General features: G+C 41.0%; 1 protein-coding gene across 1 annotated transcript in view; it reads left to right on the top strand.

Annotated features, from left to right (window-relative positions):
• cmasa (cytidine monophosphate N-acetylneuraminic acid synthetase a) overlaps window positions 1–17,316 on the top strand; it is a 47,174-nt gene extending 29,858 nt beyond the window's left edge. Inside the window, exons 5-8 of the mRNA XM_084330410.1 lie at window positions 1,905–1,999; window positions 5,438–5,609; window positions 9,633–9,798; window positions 14,863–17,316. Coding sequence (XP_084186536.1) covers window positions 1,905–1,999; window positions 5,438–5,609; window positions 9,633–9,798; window positions 14,863–15,077 — 648 coding nt within the window. The 3' untranslated portion in view covers window positions 15,078–17,316. The remainder of the gene's footprint in view (window positions 1–1,904; window positions 2,000–5,437; window positions 5,610–9,632; window positions 9,799–14,862) is intronic.
• The last annotated feature ends 8,110 nt before the right edge of the window (window positions 17,317–25,426 follow it).

Raw genomic sequence — 25,426 nt, 5'->3', positions numbered from 1 at the left:
TGTGCGTGTATGTTCGTGTGTGTGTGTTCAGAGATTTTGGATGTATGGGAGATTATATGCCTCTTTAAGTCAAAGTACTAAACCTTTCCACATCATACAGATAAAGAAAGCTATAGTGATGAGTGAGCACAGGTGACCAACCTATTTGTGTTGGCATGACGAGTCGAGCCGGTTCTCTCTGAGAATGTGAAAAAAAAAATCGAAGGTCAGCCCTAATGTCATGCTCAGGTTGGGTTCCACCTTGGGTGGGAACAGGGTGGAAAGGAATCCCAACCCTAGCATGACATAAGAGCAAAATGGCTGCAGTGTGAATATGGTCAATTAATAGCATACACTCTCAAAGCTTTGCTCATGTTCTGTAACAAACAGAAAGTCTGTCGGGTTTTAAACTGTGAGTATCAAACAGGAAGAAAGACTGTCAGGTTTTAAACTGTGGGGGTATCAAACACGAAGAAAGACTGTCAGGTTTTAAACTGTGGGGGTATCAAATAGGAAGAAAGACTGTCAGGTTTTAAACTGAGTATCAAACGGGAAGAAAGACTGTCATGTTTTAAACTGTGTGGGTAACAAACAAAGACTGTCTGGTTTTAAATTGTGGGTATCAAACAAATTGTGGGTATCAAACAAGAAGAAAGACTGTCAGGTTTTAAACTGAGGGCGGGATCCACAAAGAATAGATTGCACGGTGCTAATTGCATCCTACTTACAATTCATTATGAATTGAAAATGGGGGACCCTGGTGTACACAAGACGAAAGTCTTTCTCTGGTCTGACTGCATCCCCTTAACAATTGTGTGTATTGAGCCGTACTGTATTGTACCAGTTCTGCAATCTGTTAATCTGCAAATCTGTTTTCAATTCATAATGAATTGTAAGTAAGGGTGCAATTAGCACCGTGCAATCCATTCTTTGTGGATCTAGCCCTGAGTATCAAACAGGAAGAAAGACTGGCCGGTTTTAAATTGTGTGGGTATCAAACAGGAAGAAAGACTGGCAGGTTTTAAACTGTGTGGGTATCAAACGGGAAGAAAGACTGGCAGGTTTTAAACGTAACAATCAATATTTGTATTGTTATTGTCTGCATTGCTTTTACCATTTTTCTTATTCTCTGCATTGTTTTTATACTCTTTTTATGTCTATTGTACTGCTTTAAAGCACTTTGGGCTGCAATTCTTGTATGAAAGGTGCTATACAAATAAAGTGTATTATTATGTTTCCTAGAAATGTGAAGGAAGGGAACATGTCCAACTTGAGATTCAAAATAGACTTCATTCATCAGGATTGGATCCTATTGGGTGGTGCTCATAGCCACCATCTTGATAACGGAGACTAACAAGACATGACCCCTATCTCTTTGAATGGGGAGTCGTCCGTAATGTATCTAAGAATCTGGTCTGACTTAACGTCGTCACTGGTAAATTGCTGACAACACATAATGGTTCATTTGGTTAAAAATTATACTAGACCAGTTTCTAGTACACATGCACCATCCATTGGGTAACAGTCCTTGGTTAACCATGGCAATCACTGGTATCACAGTTCACAGCCTTTAGAGAGAGAGATCATGATTAATTGAAAACATGTTTAAAACATTTCACTTCATAATTTCTCTGAATATGTTTGTTTTGTAGCAATTTAATTGTTTTTTCTGCGTGCCGGAACGTTTGTCATTTTCATCTGCATTGAAACATTTCCTAAATTGAATAATTTGGAAACAAAGTCAACCTGGAAATTGCTGGAATCTTTCTTTTTCTTAAGTGTGGACCTTTATTTCTGTGCTCTGCTTTCCTCTACTCTACTCTTCTTCTCTATTCTGTCCTACTCTACTATGTTCTGCTTCACTCTGTTCTAATCTACTCTACTCTACTGTGTTCTGCTCTACTCCACTCTACTCTACTCTGCAGGGTGGTAAGATCGCGTACTATGAGATGCTGCCTGAGTACAGTGTGGACATTGATGTGGATATCGACTGGCCTGTGGCAGAACAGAGGGTTCTCAGGTGAGACACACACACACACACACACACACACACACACACACACACACACACACACACACACACACACACTTGTGTTGTGTTAAAGGAACACGCCAACATTTGGGGAAATTAGCTTATCGTCTTCTCCAGAGAGAGACAAGAAGATGGATAACAGTTTCCTCTCTGTGCGTTCAGTAGATAGAAAGCTATCTGGCTGCACGTTAGCCTAGCTTAGCACAATGAATGGAAGCGGACAGTGCCGGTTAGCCTAGGCATTGTCCAACTAACACCTCTCCCGAAGGCTAACCGGCACTGTCCGCTTCCATTCATTGTGCTAAGCTAGGCTAACGTGCAGCCAGATAGCACACACAGAGAGGAACTGTAATCAACACAATACAAGGATTCAATGTCCATAATGACATCACTGGTGGCCATATTCAAACTTATTTACTCTAAAAAACTATCAAACTAAATGAATGTGTGTAAAACACTTTAGTTTTTGGATGTGTGTGAGATGTGCAAAATAAATCTGCATTTTTTTTAGTTCAGTGCCCCTTTAACCCTACCTATACTATGGTCGACCACATGAAGTTGGGAGAAAATATCGTAGGGCCAGAAAACAAATGGTCGCCTTATGTAAAGACTTCAAAATGATGGTTTTGTCATTGCATTACCAAAGTTGTGATTTTCACTTGGATCGTTTATAATCCCAGCTCGGTCTTCACATGGCTTTTCCTCAAACGGAGCTACGTAATGTGTGACTTGACTGCATTGCAGCAGGTGAATTTCCTTGCCAGAAATAAGGGTTTACTATAGGTTTCCTGCCAGGTCACTTATTTTGGTGCGGCAGGTCACCTGCAAATGCAATCACGTCACATATTACGTAACCCTGTGTATATGTCATACATACACACTATAGCTTTACCACAGAAATACTGTTGTGATTTATAGTATTCCTGTGTATTTTTCATTCATATATACATTGGTTTACCATAGAAATACTGTAGTGATTTATAGTATTCCTGTGTATTTTTCATACATACATTACATACATCAAATCAAATCAAATCAAATTTATTTATAGCGCCCGACAACACACGTTAATGTCCCAATGGGCCGTATAGGTCTTCTTTAAACAAGTCAAGAAGAAAACATAACAATAAGTCAAGAACAGAACAAGAACACCATAAGGTCCAAACATTTTTAGATTAATGCAAATAAATGAAAGAATGCAAGCACTCCCAGACATACCCCACGCGAAGGTAAGGAAAAACTCACTAAAACCTAACAATGGTAAACCATACATTGGTTTACCATAGAAATACTGTAGTCATTCACCATAAGTGTCTATAGTGGGATATTATAGAAATGTACAGTGAATCACTATAGTATTGAATTCCTGTGTTTTGTATCATAGAAACACTACGTATATCTCTAAATCAAATCGAATGTATTTGTATAGTCCATATGTGAAGTAAGTAACATCACAATAGATCTACAATAAAAACCACCATCAAATCTTTCTATAGTAATTATTAGTGTGTGGGGGAGAAAACAAACCTCATAGGAATTCTATAGTGCTACTGTAGTTCATCGTCTTATGTGTTCTAACGTGAATTTCCTGATGGGCGAGGTGTAGACTACTGTACTATGCTGCTCTTCTTCAGTGGTGTCTGGTCTGTTCTTTCCTTGGATGATTGATGTTGACTGAAGGTGGAACAGATAAACCGGTACTGTGAGGTGTAACTCCCTCCCGCCCTCCTCTTTGATTCTCTATACCCAGGGTCTATGCTGAATAACTGGTTGTCGTTATTCAACCAAACGAGTCGTGTTTGAAACGCCTATAACCTACTTGTAATACAATTTGAGAATGTATGCCTAGGGACGCCACAGCGAGGACATGGTCCCGCGGTTAGTAAACCCACGACAACACCGGTCTTTAAGATTTGTGAGTAACTATATATATTTTTTTCTTCAAAATGAAAGGTGCTATAGATACGATTTATTTTGTAGAGTAATCGTTTAAAAAATAATAATACATCCAGAGCTTTTAGAAAGGTTCAGAATAAAATATTGCCCCCCCCCCCCCCCCAAATAGATTCATTAATTTATCATAATTTTTTTGTTTGCGGCTCCATGATTGTTGTTTTTTTTACTTCCCATTTCCCCAAGTGGAATGTACCTGCTACTTTTAAAGCAATACATAGTAGAGTGCAAACATGATAAATAAAGTACAAGATAAAATGTATCAAGTTAAATGAATAGAAACATACCATAACAAACAGAAAAAAGTTACAAAATTGTATTTGTGAGGGAGGCATTGTGTATGTATGGAAGCATGGCTATTAAAAGTAAAGAGTATCCATTTGTTGGACAGACAGAGTTCTATCCGTCTGGTGCATCTACAACTTAAGTGAGAGAGGGTGCCCTCTGCTGTCCATGTTGTTCATTGCCAATACCTTTGTTCCTACTGGTTATTAATTTCCATAAATAATTTTGGGCCCAAGTCTCAATATCATACATCTTTGAACAAACTACATTAATGAAGAATTCTACATAATTTATGTCTCAAAGAGCAGTTTTTATGAGCCAATGCTGCCATTTTCATATTATTAGTAAAGGAACCATTCATTCATCTAAGCATCACTTGTACGTTTGCCGTATTTGAATTTAGCTCCAACTATCTACTTTAAAGGAGAATTTTGCAGATTTTTAACCTTAATAGTATCATTCGGTGTGAGGACAATGTAATAATTGGGTCATAAAACTACATGTTCTGTGTCTCGAGAGGTCAGCTGCATCACTCTCTCCCTCCATCCCTTTCACCTCACCCCTCTCTCCCCTCATCCCTCCCTACTCTCTCTGACCTCATCCATATTGTTCCCACCTGACTAGTGTTGTCAAACATATCGAAAAATCGATACATATCGATTCTGAATATTTAAAACTGTTTCAATACTCATTTCCCGAAATATCGATATTTAATTATTCATAAAATATTTTTTTTATTTTAATTTTTTAATTTTTTTTGTATAAGGAAGTTGCATTGTTCATTTCAATACCTGTAATAGTACAGTAGTCCACACACACATGTGCATTCAGTTAAGTCGGAATATGACTGTAATACAAACATCTGTCTGCTTGAGAAAATACCATGTTCTGCAATAAAAATGATTGAAGTGAGATGAACAGTTATTTTTAAATGTGTGATCTAAAGATAAACAAAGGGTTATAAAAGTGTTATATTTATCTTCTCTTATAGTACCAGAGAGAAGCTGAGGAGAATCAACCAGCAACAAAAGCAACATTTATAAAAAAATTAAAATAAAAAAAATTACATTTTAAGATTGAACCTTTTCCCCTGTGGTATCGAAAATGATATCGATACTTTTCAAGGTATCGTATCATCCATATTGTTCCCACCTGACACTGTAACCTGATTTGCTTTTGTGACGACAGGTACGGTTACTTCGGCCGGGAGAAGCTGGAGGTGGTCCACCTGCTGCTGTGCAACGTGTCCGGATGTCTGACGGACGGACGGGTCTTTGTCTCTGTGTCCGGCGAGGAGATGGTGTCCGTCAACACCAGAGACACCATGGGCATACGAATGCTGAAGAGAGAAGGAGTGGAGGTAATGCGACTTAGTGCAAGGCGCCCCGTCGCTCTGCGTCTTTGCAGAGTCCGTGGGTAAACCAGAAGCCAGGCCAAAGCCACTCTCTCGCTGGACTTCATGCTCATAGTCTGACTGTAGACTACATTTCACATTGTTAAAACTAGGGATGTCCGATATTGGCAGTCAAATGTGATATCGGAAAATATCGGTATCGGTTTTCAAAAAAATATATATATTTAATTCTTTTTCTTTTTTTTTCTATAACCTTTATTTACCCAGGCAAGCAAGTAAGAACACATTCTGATTTTATTTATTGTCAAAAGTATGCATAATGTTATGATAATTCCACAACGACACATATGTAATGTTAATTACCTGAAATTATTCTGTTTTTTGGGGGGGGGGGGGGAACCATGCATATATCGGTATCGGTTGGTATCGGAAATTAAGAGTTGGACAATATCGGTATATCGGTATCGGTAAAAAAGCCAATATCGAGCATCCCTAGTTAAAACCTTTCAGAAATTATAGTGAGAAATATTAGCTTTTTAAATAAACCTGTTTCAGGATACACAAACACAATGCGGCAACATGTATATTTCCCAGCACTAGACTAGTCCATTACCACCATGTTACCAATCATACATATTTAGAATAGAGACCAATTTCTGAATGACTAGTTAGCGTTAGCTCCCAAGTGGGGTTAGCAGAATCAGGATTCCCACACTTACTCAAGTTTCAAGTTTCTTCAAGTTTCTTTAATAGTTGTCATACAGAAGTACAGAATACTTTCATACAAAATGCTTCTTACTGTTACGCTCCAGAGACTGTGCTAGACAAGATAGTATCAAATAACATAGTATAGCATGTAATTTAGAAGAAGAAAATGAGGTCACAGTGTTCGGTATAGACATATGTACAATGTTCTGAGTTACCATATAATATACAATACTATGCAGTGTATAATGTACAGTACTATCTAGTGCAAAGCAGAAATGGGATGAGGTACAATTTAGGTACAATTTACAGTAAGGTGTACGAGTTGTAGTGCAATCCTTCATCAATAAATATAAAGTGTGGGGAGTGGGTGCTACAGTGTGTTTGTTTAAAGTGGGTGTGTGCTATAAAGTGTGTGGAGTGGGTGCTACAGTGTGTTTGTTTAAAGTGAGTGTGTGCGTGTGGATGTGTGTGCTATGTGCGTTTGGTGGTTGTTGTTGTGTAGTGTTCATTCATTGTTCGTTTAGCAGCCTGATGGCCTGGGGATAGAAGCTTCTTCTGAGTCTTTCTGTGCTCGCCTTGAGACTCCGGTATCGCTTGCCTGACCGCAGCAGTTCAAAGAGGCAGTTGTTCGGGTGACTGGAGTCTTTAATGATTCTCTTAGCCTTGCCCTTGCAACGCTTGTTGTAAATGTTCTGGAGGGTGGGGAGCCCCCCTCCAATTGTGCGTTCGGCTGAACGTGTCACTCTTTGTAGTCTGCTTCGGTCTTGTGCAGTGCTATTCCCAAACCAGGAGGTGATGTTGCCGGTCAAGATGCTCTCTATTGTACATGAGTAGAAGTTCTTAAGGATCTTCTGACTGACTTGGAACTTCCTTAGGCGCCTGAGGAAGTAGAGGCGTTGTCGTGCCTTCTTCACAACACTGTCAATGTGTGTGGTCCATGTCAAGTCCTCGGATATGTAGGCTCCGAGGTACTTAAAGCTGTTGACTCTCTCAACCGGTGCCCCGTTGATGCTGAGGGGGCTGTAGTCCTTGACCCCCGACCTCCTGAAGTCCACAATCATCTCCTTTGTTTTGCTGACGTTCAGGGAGAGGCTGTTTTCCTGGCACCATCCCGCCAGGACCTTGACCTCTTCCAGGTAGGCCCTCTCGTCGTTGGCAGAGATCAGGCCCACCACCACTGTGTCGTCAGCAAATTTGATGATTGTATTGCTACTCCGCTGAGCCACACAGTCGTGTGTGTACAGGGAGTAGAGGAGGGGACTCAGAACACAGCCCTGGGGGGCCCCTATGTTGAGGGTGATGGATGAGGAGGTGCAGTTGCCTGCTCTCACCACCTGGGGTCTGCCAGTCAGGAAGTCCAAGACCCACTGGCAGAGGTCATAGTTCAAGCCCAGGTCCCTGAGCTTGGCTATGAGTATGGAGGGGACTATGGTATTGAATGCCGAGCTGTAGTCGATGAATAGCATTCTCACATAGTTCCCCTGCCTCTTGTCCAGGTGTGATGCTGCTGTGTGCAGCACATGGGCTATGGCGTCCTCCGTGGACCTGTTGGGGCGGTATGCAAATTGCAGGGGGTCCAAACTTTTCTACTTCATAGCTCATTTCTGTCTGACATCTAGCCATCAATTCAACATTAGCTTTAGAGGACCTAAACTCTGGAACACTCTTAAGTTCATCATTGAGGTCAACAACCTCCTTATCTATATTTAAAAAACACAATTCAAATCTAATTTAATTTCATCATAAATCATCAACACATTAAGTTACTCCTGTGCATCAGTGTTACATCTACTGTATGGCTGCTTGTTCTTTTTCTTCATTATATACCGTTCATTTGTTATTCTCCTCTCCTTTCCCTTCTTGTACTAAAAAATAAAATAAAATCGTTCTTGTTATTGACTCGTGTCAATCTTCCATGTTTTCGCTATAGTGTCTGCCTTATGTCTCTAATCTTGTTTTGAGTTTATTTTCTAGACCATGTTTTCATGTATTTCGTTCATATATGTTTATGGACAATGGGATGGGAGTGGAACTTTGTACAAGCCCTTTGGGCTTCGTTCCCTCCTAGCACTGTTTTCTTTTAAATAATGTGCTAAATATATAAACTAAACTAAACCTTAACTGTGAAGACATTTTTTTATTTTTTTATTTATTTGGTTTGATTATCTTTTTCCCCCTCCTTCTTTTTCCGATTTTTCTCCCATCCCACTGTTAGTCGTTATGCCAATTCCCAACCCCCTTCCTGGTTGTTGCGCACTTTCCCCTACTGTTGGTCCGAGAGGCCGGAGACTGTCACATGCTTTCCTCCGACGCATGTGCAGCCAGCCTGGCCGCGCAGATTCTCACCGGGAGAGTGTAACGTGTGGAAGGTCGCACTACCTCTCTCCAGATCCTATCCTTGCTGAGCAGGCGCCCCGACCGAACTGTAGGGGTCGCTGTCCACAACGCCCAGGACCCACCCACGGCTCCCCTCCCCCTAACTCAGCCAAACGAGTTAGTATAGCGATCAGCCCGAGCCAAGGCAATGCTGACTCTCCGGGAGTCGAGACCGCAGCCTCTTGCATTGGTGACGAGCACAATCTCCGCTACGCCACCTGACCGCCCCATGTGAAGACATTTTAAACTTGCTTTCAAAGCATTAATGTGGGCTACAAGTTGGCAATCGTGCACAAAAAGAATCCACCCAAAACTGCCCAAGGATTGTGATTGGCTCACACTTGAAAACACTAGTCATGTATATAGGTTTGGGTATCGTAAAAACAGCGTCCCTCGAAATATTGACCGAATTACGTCAACCTACCTGATGGTGAAGAGCGTAGAGAGTAACTGTACCATGTTTTGAAACTTGAAACAAAAAAAAGAGTGATCTCAAACATTTTTATAAAATAAATGTCTATTTTGTCACACTCTCTATCACCAATCAATAATCAGTAATCAGTTCATTAATACTATTTGCTATACTTGGCTGTTGTAAACACTGGTGTCTGGTAGGACATCTACCCCCCATTTGTTTTCCCTTAACAATAGGCGTAGCAATCACGGATCAGTCAGTGCGTATGCTACGTTGAGTTGAACCTTTATTAATCCCCTTGGGGACATTTCTTCTCTGCATTTGACCCATCCAAACTATTTAGGAGCAGTGGGGCACCCGGGGGACCAACTCCAGTTGTAACGCCAGTACCTTGGTCAAGGGCGATGGCAGGAAACCTAGCATGCATGTGACATGTCTTGGTGATATGATGCCAGTCTGATGTTTAGGCCTGGCCTACCCCACTAGGTCAACCACCATGACACCAGTGTTCTCCCTCTCTCTTCCACCAGGTGGTGCTGTTGGACTGCGTTGAGAATAACATGACCAAGGTGTTGACGGAGAAGCTCGCCCAGAGAACAGGCTGCCAGGTGAAGCAGTTCGGGGCAGACCTTCTGGTCCAAGTGAAGAAGATGATGCAGGAGAAACACCTGGAGTGGAATGAGGTGGCCTATATGGGTACAGAAACTATATACCTTAAAGACTTTATAACACAATGTTAGACATATTATTCAACTCTTCATTTCATAATTTCTTTTTAAATTTATTCGTACATGGAATTGTTACAGTCCAACAGTACATATAGTTCACTTAATATGATCCACTAAATTCCATGGTTGAGCACCTATGGAAAACAACTTGTACCACAAGTTAAGGATGCATCGATACTGTTATATAGTTTTGTATATCGGTCCAATACCAGGCTAAAATAAGGTATCAGGGTATCGGCCCACGTGACTTGATTTTACATCTATACAGTACACTATGTAGCCAACAAATATAACCAGCCGCCTTTTATCCTTGTGTAATTTCTCAATGAATCTGACTGAAACGTTTGCGGGATCTGTATGCAACTAATGAGATGTGTTTAACTTTTGTGTAAATCACTCGCCCTCTCACACCCCATTCCTAACATACAGCGACGTGAGCAAGCGAACATCGAATAGTTTCCAGTGTTCTCAATAGACGTGTCCTAACCGGCTCCGTGTGTCAGGGAACATGACGTTCCGCTTGCTTGGGAAATTGAACGCTTTGATTCCATTTCTGCGACATTTCGCGGGTGTATCCTGTCTCCAAACTGTGGCTATTGGTTCCCATCCCTTATCTCTGATCTCATTCATAAAGGCTGGTTGGTTCTCATCCCTTGTCTCTGTGATCTCATTCATAAAGGCTGGTTGGTTCTCATCCCTTGTCTCTGTGATATCATTCATAAAGGCTGGTTGGTTCTCATCCCTTGTCTCTGTGATCTCATTCATAAAGGCTGGTTGGTTCTCATCCCTTGTCTCTGTGATATCATTCATAAAGGCTGGTTGGTTCTCATCCCTTGTCTCTGTGATATCATTCATAAAGGCTGGTTGGTTCTCATCCCTTATCTCTGATCTCATTCATAAAGGCTGGTTGGTTCTCATCCCTTGTCTCTCTGTGATATCATTCATAAAGGCTGGTTGGTTCTCATCCCTTGTCTCTCTGTGATATCATTCATAAAGGCTGGTTGGTTCTCATCCCTTATCTCTGATCTCATTCATAAAGGCTGGTTGGTTCTCATCCCTTGTCTCTCTGTGATATCATTCATAAAGGCTGGTTGGTTCTCATCCCTTATCTCTGATCTCATTCATAAAGGCTGGTTGGTTCTCATCCCTTGTCTCTGTGATCTCATTCATAAAGGCTGGTTGGTTCTCATCCCTTGTCTCTGTGATATCATTCATAAAGGCTGGTTGGTTCTCATCCCTTGTCTCTCTGATCTCATTCATAAAGGCTGGTTGGTTCTCATCCCTTGTCTCTGTGATCTCATTCATAAAGGCTGGTTGGTTCTCATCCCTTGTCTCTGTGATATCATTCATAAAGGCTGGTTGGTTCCCATCCCTTGTCTCTGTGATATCATTCATAAAGGCTGGTTGGTTCTCATCCCTTGTCTCTGTGATATCATTCATAAAGGCTGGTTGGTTCTCATCCCTTGTCTCTGTGATATCATTCATAAAGGCTGGTTGATTCTCATCCCTTGTCTCTGTGATATCATTCATAAAGGCTGGTTGGTTCTCATCCCTTATCTCTGATCTCATTCATAAAGGCTCGTTGGTTCTCATCCCTTGTCTCTGTGATATCATTCATAAAGGCTGGTTGATTCTCATCCCTTGTCTCTGTGATATCATTCATAAAGGCTGGTTGATTCTCATCCCTTGTCTCTGTGATATCATTCATAAAGGTTGGTTGGTTCTCATTAGGGTTGCAAATTGTAAGCACGTTCCTTACTCGATGATAACGTTAACGATCAATTAATTGATTAATTGTAACAAAAAATACCCAATTTACCAAACAATAACAAATGTATTTGTTTCCTCAATCAAAAGGTGTATTTCCGCAGCAGCGACTTATTGCATTCTCTCAACATTGCATGGCATATGAAACATAGAAATGTAGAGGCCTAGACATATTAAAACACATTGTGTCGACTAAACTGGCGAGCTGCATATGTGGCAAAAAGAAAAGTCACAGGCGCAGTGGACTAAGCGCTCGTCACCAACGCGAGAGACACTGGTATCGAATCCGGCTGTCGGCGTTGCCTCCGGCTTGGCCGGCCGTCATACTGGCTCAATTGGCAGTGTCAGCGGGAGGGAAGCCGGTGGGTGGTAATCTGGTCGTTGTAAACAGCGACTCCTACAGGTCGGTCAGGGCGCCTGCACAGCGAGGAAGGGAGATGGTGAGGGTAGTGTGAGCCTCCCACACGTTACACCTCACCAATGAGAGTCCGCGCTGGCAGGTGAAAAGAAGTGGCTGGCTGACTCTGCATGTATCGGATGGGACATGTGATAGTATCTATCAACCCTCCCTAGACCGACCAGTGGGGGGCACATAGCAACGACCAGGAAGGGGAGGGGGGAATTGGCACGACTAAATTGGGATGGGAGAAAAACACAGAAAAACAGGAGAAAAAGTGGACAAAAATATATATATATAAAAAAAAGTCACTCTCCACATAACACATTAATTGCCACAGAGTTTGATCATCTTATACCATTCTCTGCAAGCACTGTAAGTCTATGGAGATGTTCACCTTTGCAGGGCTATAACTTTTTAAATTGTATTGCTAAATTGACATTACTATGGCCCATTCAACATCAATTATCTATCGTTCAGGATGTAGGAACGTTTTACTTTTTCATTCACACATTCATACGAAAATACCGTCTAGAATATAAATATGTTTTTATCGTTTTCTGCAGTAATTCCTAGAACGTGAGATATAGGCATAAATGCATATATAGATTATCAAATGCCGCTTGATACCGATCCACGCTATATTAAAAATTTCAACTGTACATGGTCCTAAACGTTATGACTGATCATGCGCGGGTGAACGGGGGGGGGGCGTTTATAATTCCGTGATCGTCGTTAAATGCTTTATGGAGTATGGGTGATATATAGATCAGAGCAGTTTGTATGGATAATAATAAACACTCACGCTGAAAATGATGTCGGCCTCCTCTTACCGTTGGGCGATGAGACTGGAGCAAAAAGATCCCAGTTATTTGATGGGGATCGAGTAGATCCATTTCCGGTTTGTATAATACTAATACACGCCCAAATCATGTCGATTATTGAGTTATGGCAGCGATCCATATCCACAGTGTGTGGCTAGAGTCCCGCGACGATATGCGAGTGGCCGGACGGATTTAGGAGACTCACCGATATCCAACCGGCCATTTCCGGTTTGGCAACTCGCCGATCATCCACCAGGGGGCAGTATTGAAGCGTTGCAGAGTTGTGCCGAGTCCCACTGCATCAGACAAGGCTCTGTGAGGGAAATATGAATACCATGGCGAAAATATGAAATATGATCACAATAACGTTGTACGCCGTGATCTGGTAGAATTAGCATAAACTTGAAACACGTCGTACAACGTGATTGGCGCAGGATGTATTAATGTATTCAACAAATATAAAAAAAATTTAAACACGGTTTTATATTAACTTAATAAATAAACAAAATGAAGAATCTTCTTACCGTATGTCCAATAGGCCTAACTAAATAACAGATTACGTGCATAAACGCTGAAAACAACCAACTGTACTAGCGAAGCCAACAGCGGGACGCCGTCAAACAAGGGCGGGCCGTCGGAACGTTAAATTAAGAGGTAAAAAAAATCAACAATGTTCTAAACATGGTTTTATATTAACTTAATAAATAAACAAAAACGAAAAAATAGATAGCCTACATAGAAAAGAATGATCTTTATTATCATTGTTACAATGTTACAACGAAATTTTAAATGCAGCCCTAGGTGCTAGCCGTCACACAGTCCTAGATCATAAAAACACAGTCCTAAACACAGTATTAAATATAAAAACAAGAGTAAGGCATAATAGACATAACAAGAACATAAATAGCCTGTCTCAGACTGACTCACATGGTCCCGATTCCAGCATATCAACATGGTCAGACGGGAGCGCATGCAGCCTGGTCACAATCGCTCGCTTGGATGGTACCGATGCTGCGGGTATATAGAGGCACTGGCGTGCCAGCTTTGCCAGCCTGGGGAGTCTCCCCGCATTGACTTTCCACCAGTCAGTCGGATTTGTATTCAGGGATGGGGAATGGCTTCTTTGAACTGTTATGCGAGGTGGTCTGCCATATGCCGACCCGGCAAACTTCCAGTTTGCAACAAAGCAGTGGTGACTCGCCACTCGCCAGTCCTCGTGATGTGGTAGCAAGTGACAGTAACATAGCTTTCGGTCGTCAGGGCAGTCCAGCTGTCTGTCGTCAATGCAACCTTGCAAGCACCGGTAATGTTAGCTAGATGCGCGAGCAACTCCAAATTTTGCACATTGGTGTAGCTCTCCTTGATGCGCAAGGTGGTTGTGCCTCAGCATGTGATATGGTACGCTGGCTCAAGCAGGTGTATCATTTGCCAAAATCCTTCGCCATCAACCATATCGATCATGCCGTTTTCGATAAATGCGCAGACTGACTTGGGTTATTTTTTCAAAATCGACGCTTCTCTTAGCCTGCTTAACTTTGTAAGTTGCCGTCGCTCATGTTTTTTCCCTCTTATTTTCCAGACACAGAGGTAGTTGCCTCCTCGTCATAGTTATATTGCACCCTCTATCTGTTCATTGAAACATGCTTTGAAAATACACCATTCTACTGACGGCTACAATGTAATAAGGGCAGACAACATTGTAACATATCATTGTTTAATAGTAGATTGAGTAAATGTTATGTGTTCGAGTAAATCCTTAACGATCAATCAATCGATCTTCGATTAATTGTTAACATCCCTAGTTCTCATCCCGTCTCTATGATATCATTCATAAAGGCTGGTTGGTTCTCATCCCTTATCTCTGTGATATCGTTCAGATCATGTCAAGATAGTTTTCAAAGCAACATTATTGGGGATTTGCTCGGGGATGGTTAGGAATGGGTGATTTTTGGTTATTTGGTGTGTTGGCATATTCCTATTTAAAAGGACTCTCTCCCCCCCCCCCCCTCTCTCTCTCCCTCTCCCTCTTTCCCTCCCTCCGTAGGTAATGATGAACCAGACGTAGAGTGTCTGAACTTGGCGGGCCTGAGTGCAGTACCTCGAGATGCCCCAGGGGTGGCGATCAACGCTGCCAAGTACACCTGCCGCAGCGCGGGGGGGATGGGAGCGATCAGGGAGTTCGCTGAACACATCCTGCTCCTCAAGAAGAAGGCCAAGTCTCAGATGGAGCAGGACCGCATCAACCGTCACACTTTCTGATCCAGTCCTAGTCTCACCTCTGATACTAACAGTCCTAGTCTCACCTCTGATACTAACAGTCCTAGTCTCACCTCTGATACAAACACTCCTAGTCTCACCTCTGATACTAACAGTCCTAGTCTCACCTCTGATACTAACGGTCCTAGTCTCACCTCTGATATAAACAGTCCTAGTCTCACCTCTGAACAGTATATTTACAATACTTTTGTCAATGTATAGTAAAAATATGCACATTAAATTTTTTTTTTTGTATCTACAGTGGTGCAGTGGTCAGCACTGTTGCCTCACAGCAAGAAGGTCCTGGGTTCAAACCCCAGCTGTGTGAAGTTTGCATGTTCTCCTTGTATTTGCATGGGTTTCCTCCCCACACCATAAAAGACATCCATGCTAGGTCTCTTGCTATTGCGCTTACTGGCGTTACAACTGGAGTTGGCAAGCTAGTGTTAAATGCTGGCAAATCAAAGTTTATGCTCTTCTCAAATGGGAAGAGACTCCCAGCTGATCTTCCCACACTTCCCAATACTGCTGGAGGGACTGACATCGAAAGGGTTGCTTCCTACAAATATCTAGGCATCGCAGTGGACGAGAACCTTACGTTTAAATCGCACGTAGACAAACTTGTGTCAAAAGCTGAAGCTTAAACTCTGCTTCTTTTTCAGAAACGGGTCCTGTTTTTCACGTAAAGTGAGAAGTCACCTGATCTCGACCACCTTCTTACCACTACTCGATTATGGTGACTTACTCTACATGTATGCACCTGATCAGTACCTTTAGAAAGCTGGATACTGTGTACCATTCTGCCTTACGCTTTGTCACAGGATGTGGAAATCGAGTGCACCATTGCACCCTATTACATTGCAAGTTACCCATCTCTACAAATACAGCGATTTTCTCGATGGCTCTCCCTTGTGCACAAAGCTCTGCTTAAACTGGTTCCCTCGTACCTAAGTGTGCTTCTGTGCACAAAGCAATACAAGTATGCCCTTCGTTCTCAAGCTGCTCTAACACTGGAAGTTCCCCATATGAGAACTGAATTGGGAAAAGGGGCTTTTAAATATGCTGCTCCTTCATCTTGGAACAAGATACAGGAGGACCTAAAATTACCAGGACTGGTCACCCTCGGAGAATTCAAAGCCATTTTAAAATCCTACAAACTCAGTTCCCTCGGACAGTGCAACTGTGTTTGATCATTTGCCTGTTTGATAACTTGCCTGAAATTGGAGCTTGCTGTAAATGTTTTATCTGTATTTTATTGTGATGTTCTTTTTTATGTTGAAACGTTCTGCTGCCTTGCTTGGCCAGATCGCTCTTGAAAAAGAGATTTTAATCTCAATGATGCTTATCTGGTTAAATAAAGGATTTGATTGATTGATTGATTGGCATGGGGAAACCAAACATCTACCGTCAGCCAAAGATACCTCTCTGTCCAGGGAATATATCTGGCTTTCTAGGATCAAGCCAGGGGATATATTTGGCGTAGTTGGCTTCCGAACAGGGGATGTATTTGATTTGTCATACTAGGCTTCAGAACAGGGGATATATTTGGCCTACTAGGCTTCAGAACAGGGGATATATTTGGCGTAGTTGGCTTCCCAACAGGGGATGTATTTTATTTGTCATACTAGGCTTCAGAACGGGATATTTCGCATACTAGGCTTCAGAACAGGGGATATATCTGGCTTTCTAGGATTCAGGCAGGGCCAGTCTGTTACACATGCCATGGTGTCTTAATGAAGTGTAATAAGAAACGGGAAAAAAAAGCCCTAAAAGCCAGGCATCTCATGTATAAACCCACCCCTTTACCTTAACTCTAACCATAACCTCATTGGACCTCGCACCCCAACTTAACCGCGGTACATGATGCAGTGCATGAGATGCCTGTTTTTTTTATTTAATTTTTTTACTTAATATAGGAAACTCTTGATTGTTTGACCTTCTTGATTGTTGTTTTTTAATGTGAAATCATTTTGAAGTTTATTTATCAGATTATGTTAAATTAATGAGCCACATGTTATTCTGACATTTGTTTGTTTGACTGATTAGTCTTCTGTGCAATAATGTAATGTTCCAAGATAAATCCTCTCTGCCCGGTGATTGATGTCCAGTGTTGTGGAGCAGTGGTTTCTCAAAGTGGGGTCCGGGGACCCCCAGGCATTCTTGAGGGACTTCCGGGGGGTCCCCAGAAAATAGGGGAATTCTTTCAAGGAATTTGTGAAAATTAAATGATTTATACAAATGACTACTCATATTCACTCTTTCATCTGTTATCTCCACACATACAACATGGATTTCTAAACCTCAGCATTTTGTATCTAACACAACAGATATAAATATCTCCTCAATAGAGGTCAGAATTTTCTACAATACTGTTTTTTTTTTAATATGGACATTGATTGATTGATTGATTGAAAACTTTATTAACAGATTGCAGAATGGGTACAATACAGTACGGCTCAATACACACAATTGTTAAGGGGATGCAGACCAGAGAAAGACTTTCGTCTTGTTTACATCAGGGTCCCCCATTTTCAATTCATCATGACATTTATGACACCAGACATGTATGATATACAAATATACAGAACTGTTTAAGAGACAGAGATCATAAAAGAAAATATATACATATATATATATATTAGAGGGGGAAGAAACTGTATATTGGGGGGGGGGGGGGGGGGGGGTTGGACATTTACCGGGGCCAGTTTCGAATTCCAGCCTCCCGTGCTCGTTGAGAGCGGTTTTGAAGGAGGGTATTCACATTATTTTACGCCTGTGGGTAGGGCATTCCACATTGTTGTGGCATAATTGCAAAACGTGTTTAGTTTAGTTTAGAGAGCCACTGCTGTGGAGTAGTTAAATACTTAGTTTGGACATAGTTGAGATAATTAACATTTATCAGTAGTTAACCATCCTTGAGTAGCTACAGTGTAGTCCTGAAGTCTCAGACAGTGAATGCTGTTGTTTTGTCCCTGTGGTTTAGCATATTGGATTTGAAATGGAACAATGACTATGATGTTAAAGTACAGACTTTCAGCTTTAATTTGAGGTTGTTTACATCCATAATATAAGCTGTTCATATGTACAATATTTTATAGTATTTTAAAGGGATAGTTCAGATTTTGTAATCCTAGCCCTATTTCCTATGTACTCACCAATGACTGTTGATCAGTAATCTTTTCTCAGTACAATCCATGCTGTTCCTCATGGCTAGTTGGTCACAAACTAATACAAAGTCAATGGGGTCAAGCTGCTGTCTGTACAAGCTGACTGAAGCGCATTGAAATCGACTTTGTGTGCACTGTGGAGTAAATTTCAGTGAGCTTTATTCAGCCCGAATCAATTGACCTTTTGCAAAACCACGCCCCTAAATGCCCTTTGTCCAATCATATTCTATCAGCCGCGAGGCTATCTGAGGAGGTTACAGGTAGGTACAGGTTTGAAATGTGTATGTCGGTCTGTTGCGTTCGCTTGGTTTGTAGAGTTAAAAAGGAACATGCTAACATTATTGGAAATTGCTGTCTTCTCCATGATCAAATCTGCAAAAAATTTTTTTTCATCAATGATAAAGCTGAGGAAAACAAACCCTGTGAACTTTGGAGATTACTCAACAACCAATTAGGCTGCAGTAAAAAAACTAAAACCCAGATTTACAAACATCAAAATAAAGACAGAAAACACTCTCATCACAGACAATTAAACATTTTTTATGATCTCTTTCTCTTAAACAGTACTGTATATTTGTATGTGTTGTATGTCATTAATGTATTGATGAATTGAAAATGGGGGACTGATGTAAACAAGACGAAAGTATTTTTCTGGTCTGCATCCTCTTTTTTTTATCTACTTTTTCTTCTTTTTTCTGTATTTTTCTCCCATCCCAATTTAGTCGTTATGCCAATTCCCCCCCCCCCCCTTCCTGGTCGTTGCATGCACTTCCCCCCCACTTGCCGGTCTAGGGAGCCCTGAAGACTATCACATGCTTCCTCCGATACATGCGGAGTCAGCCAGCCGCTTCTTTTTTCACCTGACAGCGAGGACTCTCACTGGGGAAGTGTAACGCATGGGAGGATCACACTACCTCCCCCAGTTCCCTCCCTCGCTGTGCAGGCGCCCTGACCGACCTGTAGGAGTCGCTGTTTACAACGACCAGGATACACCCCACCGGCTTCCCACCCGCTGACACTGCCAATTGTATCAGTATGGACGACCGACCAAGCCGGAGGTACCGCTGACAGCTGGATTCGATGCCAGTGTCTCTTGCGGTGGTAGGCAGACGCTTAGTCTGCTGCGCTACCCGGCCGCCCCTGGCCTGCATCCTCTTAACAGTTGTTTGTATTGAACCGTACTGTATTGTACCCATTCTGCAATCTGTTAATAAAGTTTTCATTCAATCAATCAATCAATCACAAAATCTTTCTCTCTCCTTGCTCTGTGCTCCACCCGGAGAAATGGGAATACTTTTACTTTATATCGGAGTACTATTATATCAGGGTATTTACTTAGGACATTTTACTACTAATACTACTTACCAGTTACCACTAGCAGTGAAGTATACCATAGTTAGTTCAATAGTGGAAGAAAAAGAAACATGCTTGCCCTCTACATGTACTCTACGGTACTGCAGGGCTTTGTGTATGCAGACACAACCACTCACAATTTAATTATTTCCCTCTAAATAAAAGTTATTTACTTAGTTATTTATTTATTTATATCATTACTCACACATAAACAATATATATATATATATATTTTTGTCTTATATATCGGTCTCTCTCACTGTGTACTGCAGAGAATCCTGAGTTTCCTTAATGTAATATTAGGGAGAGTTAATATTAGTACAAGAGTTACTCCGTTAGTTAGGTCACACATACAAATTATTTGTGAATTAGATTAAATGAAACACACACACACACACAGTGATATATAGTTTTATATTTTGGACAGAGAGAGAAAGAGAGTGATATATAGTTTTATATTTCTGACACACACAGAGTGATATATAGTTTTATATTTTGGACAGAGAGAGACAGTTTTATATTTTGGACATAGAGAGAGTGATATATAGTTTTATATTTTGGACATTATTATTTGTCTTATATATCGGTCTCTCTCACTGTGTACTGCAGAGAATCCTGAGTTTCCTTAATGTAATATTAGGGAGAGTTAATATTAGTACAGGAGTTACTCCGTTAGTTAGGTCACACATACAAATTATTTGTGAATTAGATTAAATTAAACACACACACACACACACAGAGTGATATATAGTTTTATATTTTGGACAGAGAGAGAAAGAGAGTGATATATAGTTTTATATTTCTGACACACACACAGAGTGATATATAGTTTTATATTTTGGACAGAGAGAGAGAGAGAAAGAGTGATATATAGTTTTATATTTCTGACACACACACAGAGTGATATATAGTTTTATATTTTGGACAGAGAGAGACAGTTTTATATTTTGGACATAGAGAGAGTGATATATAGTTGTATATTTTGGACATAGAGAAAGAGAGTGATATATAGTTGTATATTTTGGACATAGAGAAAGAGAGTGATATATAGTTTTATATTTTGGACAGAGAGAGAGAGAGAAAGAGAGTGATATATAGTTTTATATTTTGGACAGAGAGAGAGAGAAAGAGAGTGATATATAGTTTTATATTTCTGACACACACACACACACACACAGAGTGATATATAGTTTTATATTTTGGACAGAGAGAGACATTGATATATAGTTGTATATTTTGGACAGAGAGAGAGTTTTATATTTTGGACATAGAGAGAGAGTGATATATAGTTGTATATTTTGGACATAGAGAAAGAGAGTGATATATAGTTGTATATTTTGGACAGAGTGATATTTAGTTGTATAAATTGTACATACAGAGAGAGAGAGAGAGAGAGAGAGAGAGAGGGAGAGAGAGAGAGCGAGAGAGAGAGAGATGGAGAGAGAGAGAGAGAGAGAGATAGCTGAATCGAATTCGGGTGAGCAATGTTGGCACTGGAGAAAATAGCCTCCATCATGAGCACTTAAATCCTAAGTAATCAATAAAACAAGTCTGGTCAATAAATCGTCAAGCTACTACTCTGGCATAGGTTTTGCTCAGGTCTAAAGGGTCAGTATGTCAGGATCCGCTTCCACAGCCTGGTCCCATTCCCCCTCCGTTTGCCCAGGCTGGTCCCATTCCCCCTCCAGTCCAGAGAGCCTGCCCTACAACCCCCTCTAGTGGAGTGTTCCCTCTTCTCACCCTTCTCCCTCTGTTAGTCACAATTCATATGTGTATTCTCCATATGTCTTTATTGTTCAATGTGTTCTCCGTGGTGTTGTCTTTGTTACCCACTCTGTTCCCTGGGCCCTATTCCCCGTACCTGGTTCAACTAAGTCGATCAAAAGTCCCATTATCCAGATTCAATTAACCCAATGTTTGAATCCGCGCTTTCCCTGTTCCTCGAATGCTGATTCAGTCTCGTTAATTCGAACCAGACTTGATACTCAGGATAATTGCGCGCGGCCGCCTCACCTGAAAAGACAGCAGGTGTCGATCGCAGAAATCCTGATTTTCTAACGGCATTGATTGATTGATTGATTTAAAACTTTATTAACAGATTGCAGAATGGGTACAATACAGTACGGCTCAATAGCCTCGCCGACAAGTTAAATGCATAATCTATAGGCTAATGTTTAGTCCCTCATTACCCCAATCAATCAGATTATATTTCTTTAAATGTGCCTGCTGGCAGTAGGCTTAATGGAATGAATAATCAAATGAGATCTATTGCTAGCGAAAATAATTAGTTCAACTCTTTCAGAATAAGTAGATACAAACAAGCCCAAAGAGTATCTAATTGATACGAATTAATAGATATTTATGAGGATATCTGTACTATATGCGCTCGGCTTAGGTATCATGTACTTTATATATAAATACATGGTTCCAAAAGTTTCAAGGCACGACCCGAAATAACGTGTTAGAGAGGCTTGGAGGGAGGCTATACAGTTTCACTATTAATCAGGTTTTAATCTGTTTCGGACATCATCCATACATGCATTGAATTGATTAACCTTTGGTTTATACCAGTGACACATGTTCATCATCAGATAACAGTGCTTGAACAGATAAATGCATTTTCTCAAATGCATTAATGTCAACGGCTCATAAAAATTCTCAAATCTGTCAAACAGGGCATCTCATCAGACATTTTAATCCCAGTTACAATATCACAATAACGTGTGAGTGACAGTGATACAATTCAACAATCCACAGATTCAGATTCCTCGTAATTCATAATCCACAGTCCACGCATAGACACTTCAATTTATGCTTGAATGAAACACAATCCGGGCGCTCCGTTAAGCAAATACATCCACAGCAGAGAATATGAAACTAATCAGAGCCAAACGCCCGATAGGTTTCATTCATTAAAAATATCCCTGCGGGATTCACATTTGCAATGCGGCGTTATTAAAATAACCACATGCAGTGTGTATCGCGACTCCGAGCGCCGTATCCATATAAATATGACGTGCATTATTTAGGACAAAGTAAATCTATAGGCTGAATATGATTTATTATCAGCATTTTAGGTATATTATTTTACATTTCAAAAGCCCCCTCTAGAAGAACGAAGCGCAAAAACATAATTCAGAATAATTTCAGGAAGCGAGCTGGGATTTCTTTGCGAGGGTGTGGCCATGGTTTATCCAGCTAACTGAACTAAACCCTGCTCTGGAGCAGGTTCAAACTTTCTGATCTGTTACCATGGTGATTTAGACAATCCGACGGCGGGGAACGGAACGTTCTGGCTTAAGGCAAGCTATGCTGAAAATGATCCGGCTAACTCAGTTAGCCAGGTACGAGGAACAGGGCCCTGGTCTGGTCTAGTGTGTTGTCATTTGTATTTGTATATATTAATATTCAGTCCTGTCATGTTATATATTGGTTTCACTGTTAATGTCAGCTTGTGTTTGTCCCAGGTGTGTCTTGTTAGTGATTAGTCTCCCTATTTATTCTGTGTTTCCCTGTCACTCCCCTGTCGGTCCGTTATCCTATCTTGTCACATCATTGTTATCATTATCAATGTTGTGATTCCACGTTTCCTGTACCCTGTAGTTTCGGGTTTTCGTTTATTCTCTGCCAGCATTTTGCTGAGGTACTATTCTTGTTTTGATTTTGTAGTTTGAGCCTTGTGAAAGAACAAGTAAAGCCTTTTCTCAACTACATCCCGTAGTGTCCTGCCTGTCCCTCTTCCTCTTCCTCGTTCCTGTGATTGCTATTGGGTCCACACCCACACCGAATCCTTACACAGTAGTTATCTCAACACAAGAGGGGAGGGAGAGAGAGAGAGAGAGAGAGAGAGAGAGAGAGAGAGAGAGAGAGAGAGAGAGAGAGAGAGAGAGAGAGAGAGAGAGAGAGAGAGAGAGAGATTTATATTTTGGACAGAGTGAGAGAAAGTATATAGTTTTATATTTTGGACAGAGAGAGAGAGTGATATATAGTTGTATATTTTGGACAAAGTGATATATAGTTGTATAATTTTGACATAGAGAGAGAGTGATATATAGTCCGTAGCGTGAGGCAGCTTGATGTACAAGTATACCCCTTGGACATGACGCTAGTATGTCGCAAGGACTTCCCCCCCAAACCAACCCTTGATGCTGAGTGTCAAGCAGGGAGGCTATGGGTACCATTTTTAAATAGTATTTGGTATGACTCGGCCGGGGCTTGAACTCCCAGCCTCCCGAACTCAGGGCGGACACTCTACCCACGAGGCCACTGAGCTCAGGCCATTCTAATAATGAGAATGTGTTCTTAGACATCATGGCTGGTGGGAAACGTAATTGAATATGTACAGTACTGAGGCTTTGGAATGTGTGCGCATCTTATGTCTTATGTCTTATGACTTTAGAGTCACTGGTCCAAGAAAATCAGACAGGCCTACATGTCACAAAAACCTGTTCTTCAAGTACTGTTTTGTCGTCCAAGCAGCATTTTATTTTCATGTCATGAACAACATCATAATAGACTGAATACAGAGAGCCAGCGCACAATCAGATCTATGCAATAATTGTTTTTTGTGCTTTTGGTCAGAGACCTTCTTTAAGATATGAACACATAACAAGTGAATACAGCAGTGGTCAACGTAATCCCTTTGAGCTTCTCTGATTGGTTAGAAGGGGAGCCTCGCTGTGACACTTTACAATTAACGGTAAATGGTGCATTTATATAGCGCTATTATCCAAAGAGCTTTACAATTTTTCCTCATATTCACCCATTCACTCACAGATGACGGAGGCAACCATGCAAGGTGCCAAACTGCACATCAGGAACAATTAGGGGTTAAGTGTCTTGCACAAGAACACTTTGACACGCTGCTTGGCAGGAGCTGGAAACAAACCGGGAACCTTCCGACCACCAGACAACTGCTCTACCTCTTGAGCCACTGTCGCCCCACAATGGAATATCTCTGCACTGCTGCTACACTGGTCAATGGAACTCACTCACAGTAGACTGAGTCAGTGTGTCCACACAAAGTCTTATATATAGCAGCTTTAAAGTTATACTTTACTGTGGTACCTACCATGTCACCTTTTAAATTGCATACCGTATGCTCACTGTTCTGGCTCAGATAAAAACTCTGAACACTGTCACTCATTTTCATATAAAGCTCTTGTTTTGTACATTGTAATATGAATAATTAACAGTCTGTCAGATTATTAAATTATACCTGATTTACCTGAAGGTCAAAACAACATACTTTTTAGGCAGTTCAAACATTTGATCATAAAACTCCCCATCCCTGTATGCTGTTTTTTTTATCCCATCTTCTTTTTAATTTTTTTTTTTTACTTAACTTTTTTGTGTGTTTTGTTTCACTAGCTTTATTTAAATTTTTTAACTGTATTTTTGACCATATTGTAATTGAGGGCCTGCCCCTCAGCAATTTTGAATGAATGAATGAATCAATTAACTATACTTATTTTCAATGCGGTCACGATGCACTCCATGTCTACTGTACATTGTCAATGTGTCCTGGGTGCATTTACACATGGATTTTCTATGTGGTCCAGCGTTATCAGGTTGCAATAAGTCGGTTATGCTTAGAGTTTATCTTTAGAGCAGGGCGATAGACCACCAGCCCTGATTCCAAACTCTAAGCATAACCGACTTCAAAAGAGGTCCTAAGCATAACCAGTTCGAAACAAGGCGGACATTAATAAATGTTTCAATCAATCAATCAATCAATCCAATAAGACACGCTCACTTAAAACAGCGCACCTCCGAGCTGCTTCTATAGAAAGTAGGTTCAAAAAAATAATTTGCCTCCTATAGCGAGGCAAA

The sequence above is a fragment of the Notolepis coatsorum genome (assembly GCF_963971535.1).
Source record: "Notolepis coatsorum genome assembly, chromosome: 15".
NCBI lineage: Eukaryota > Metazoa > Chordata > Actinopteri > Aulopiformes > Paralepididae > Notolepis > Notolepis coatsorum.
Note: the sequence above shows the minus strand (reverse complement) of the source record. Positions and strands in the feature narration are given on the sequence as shown.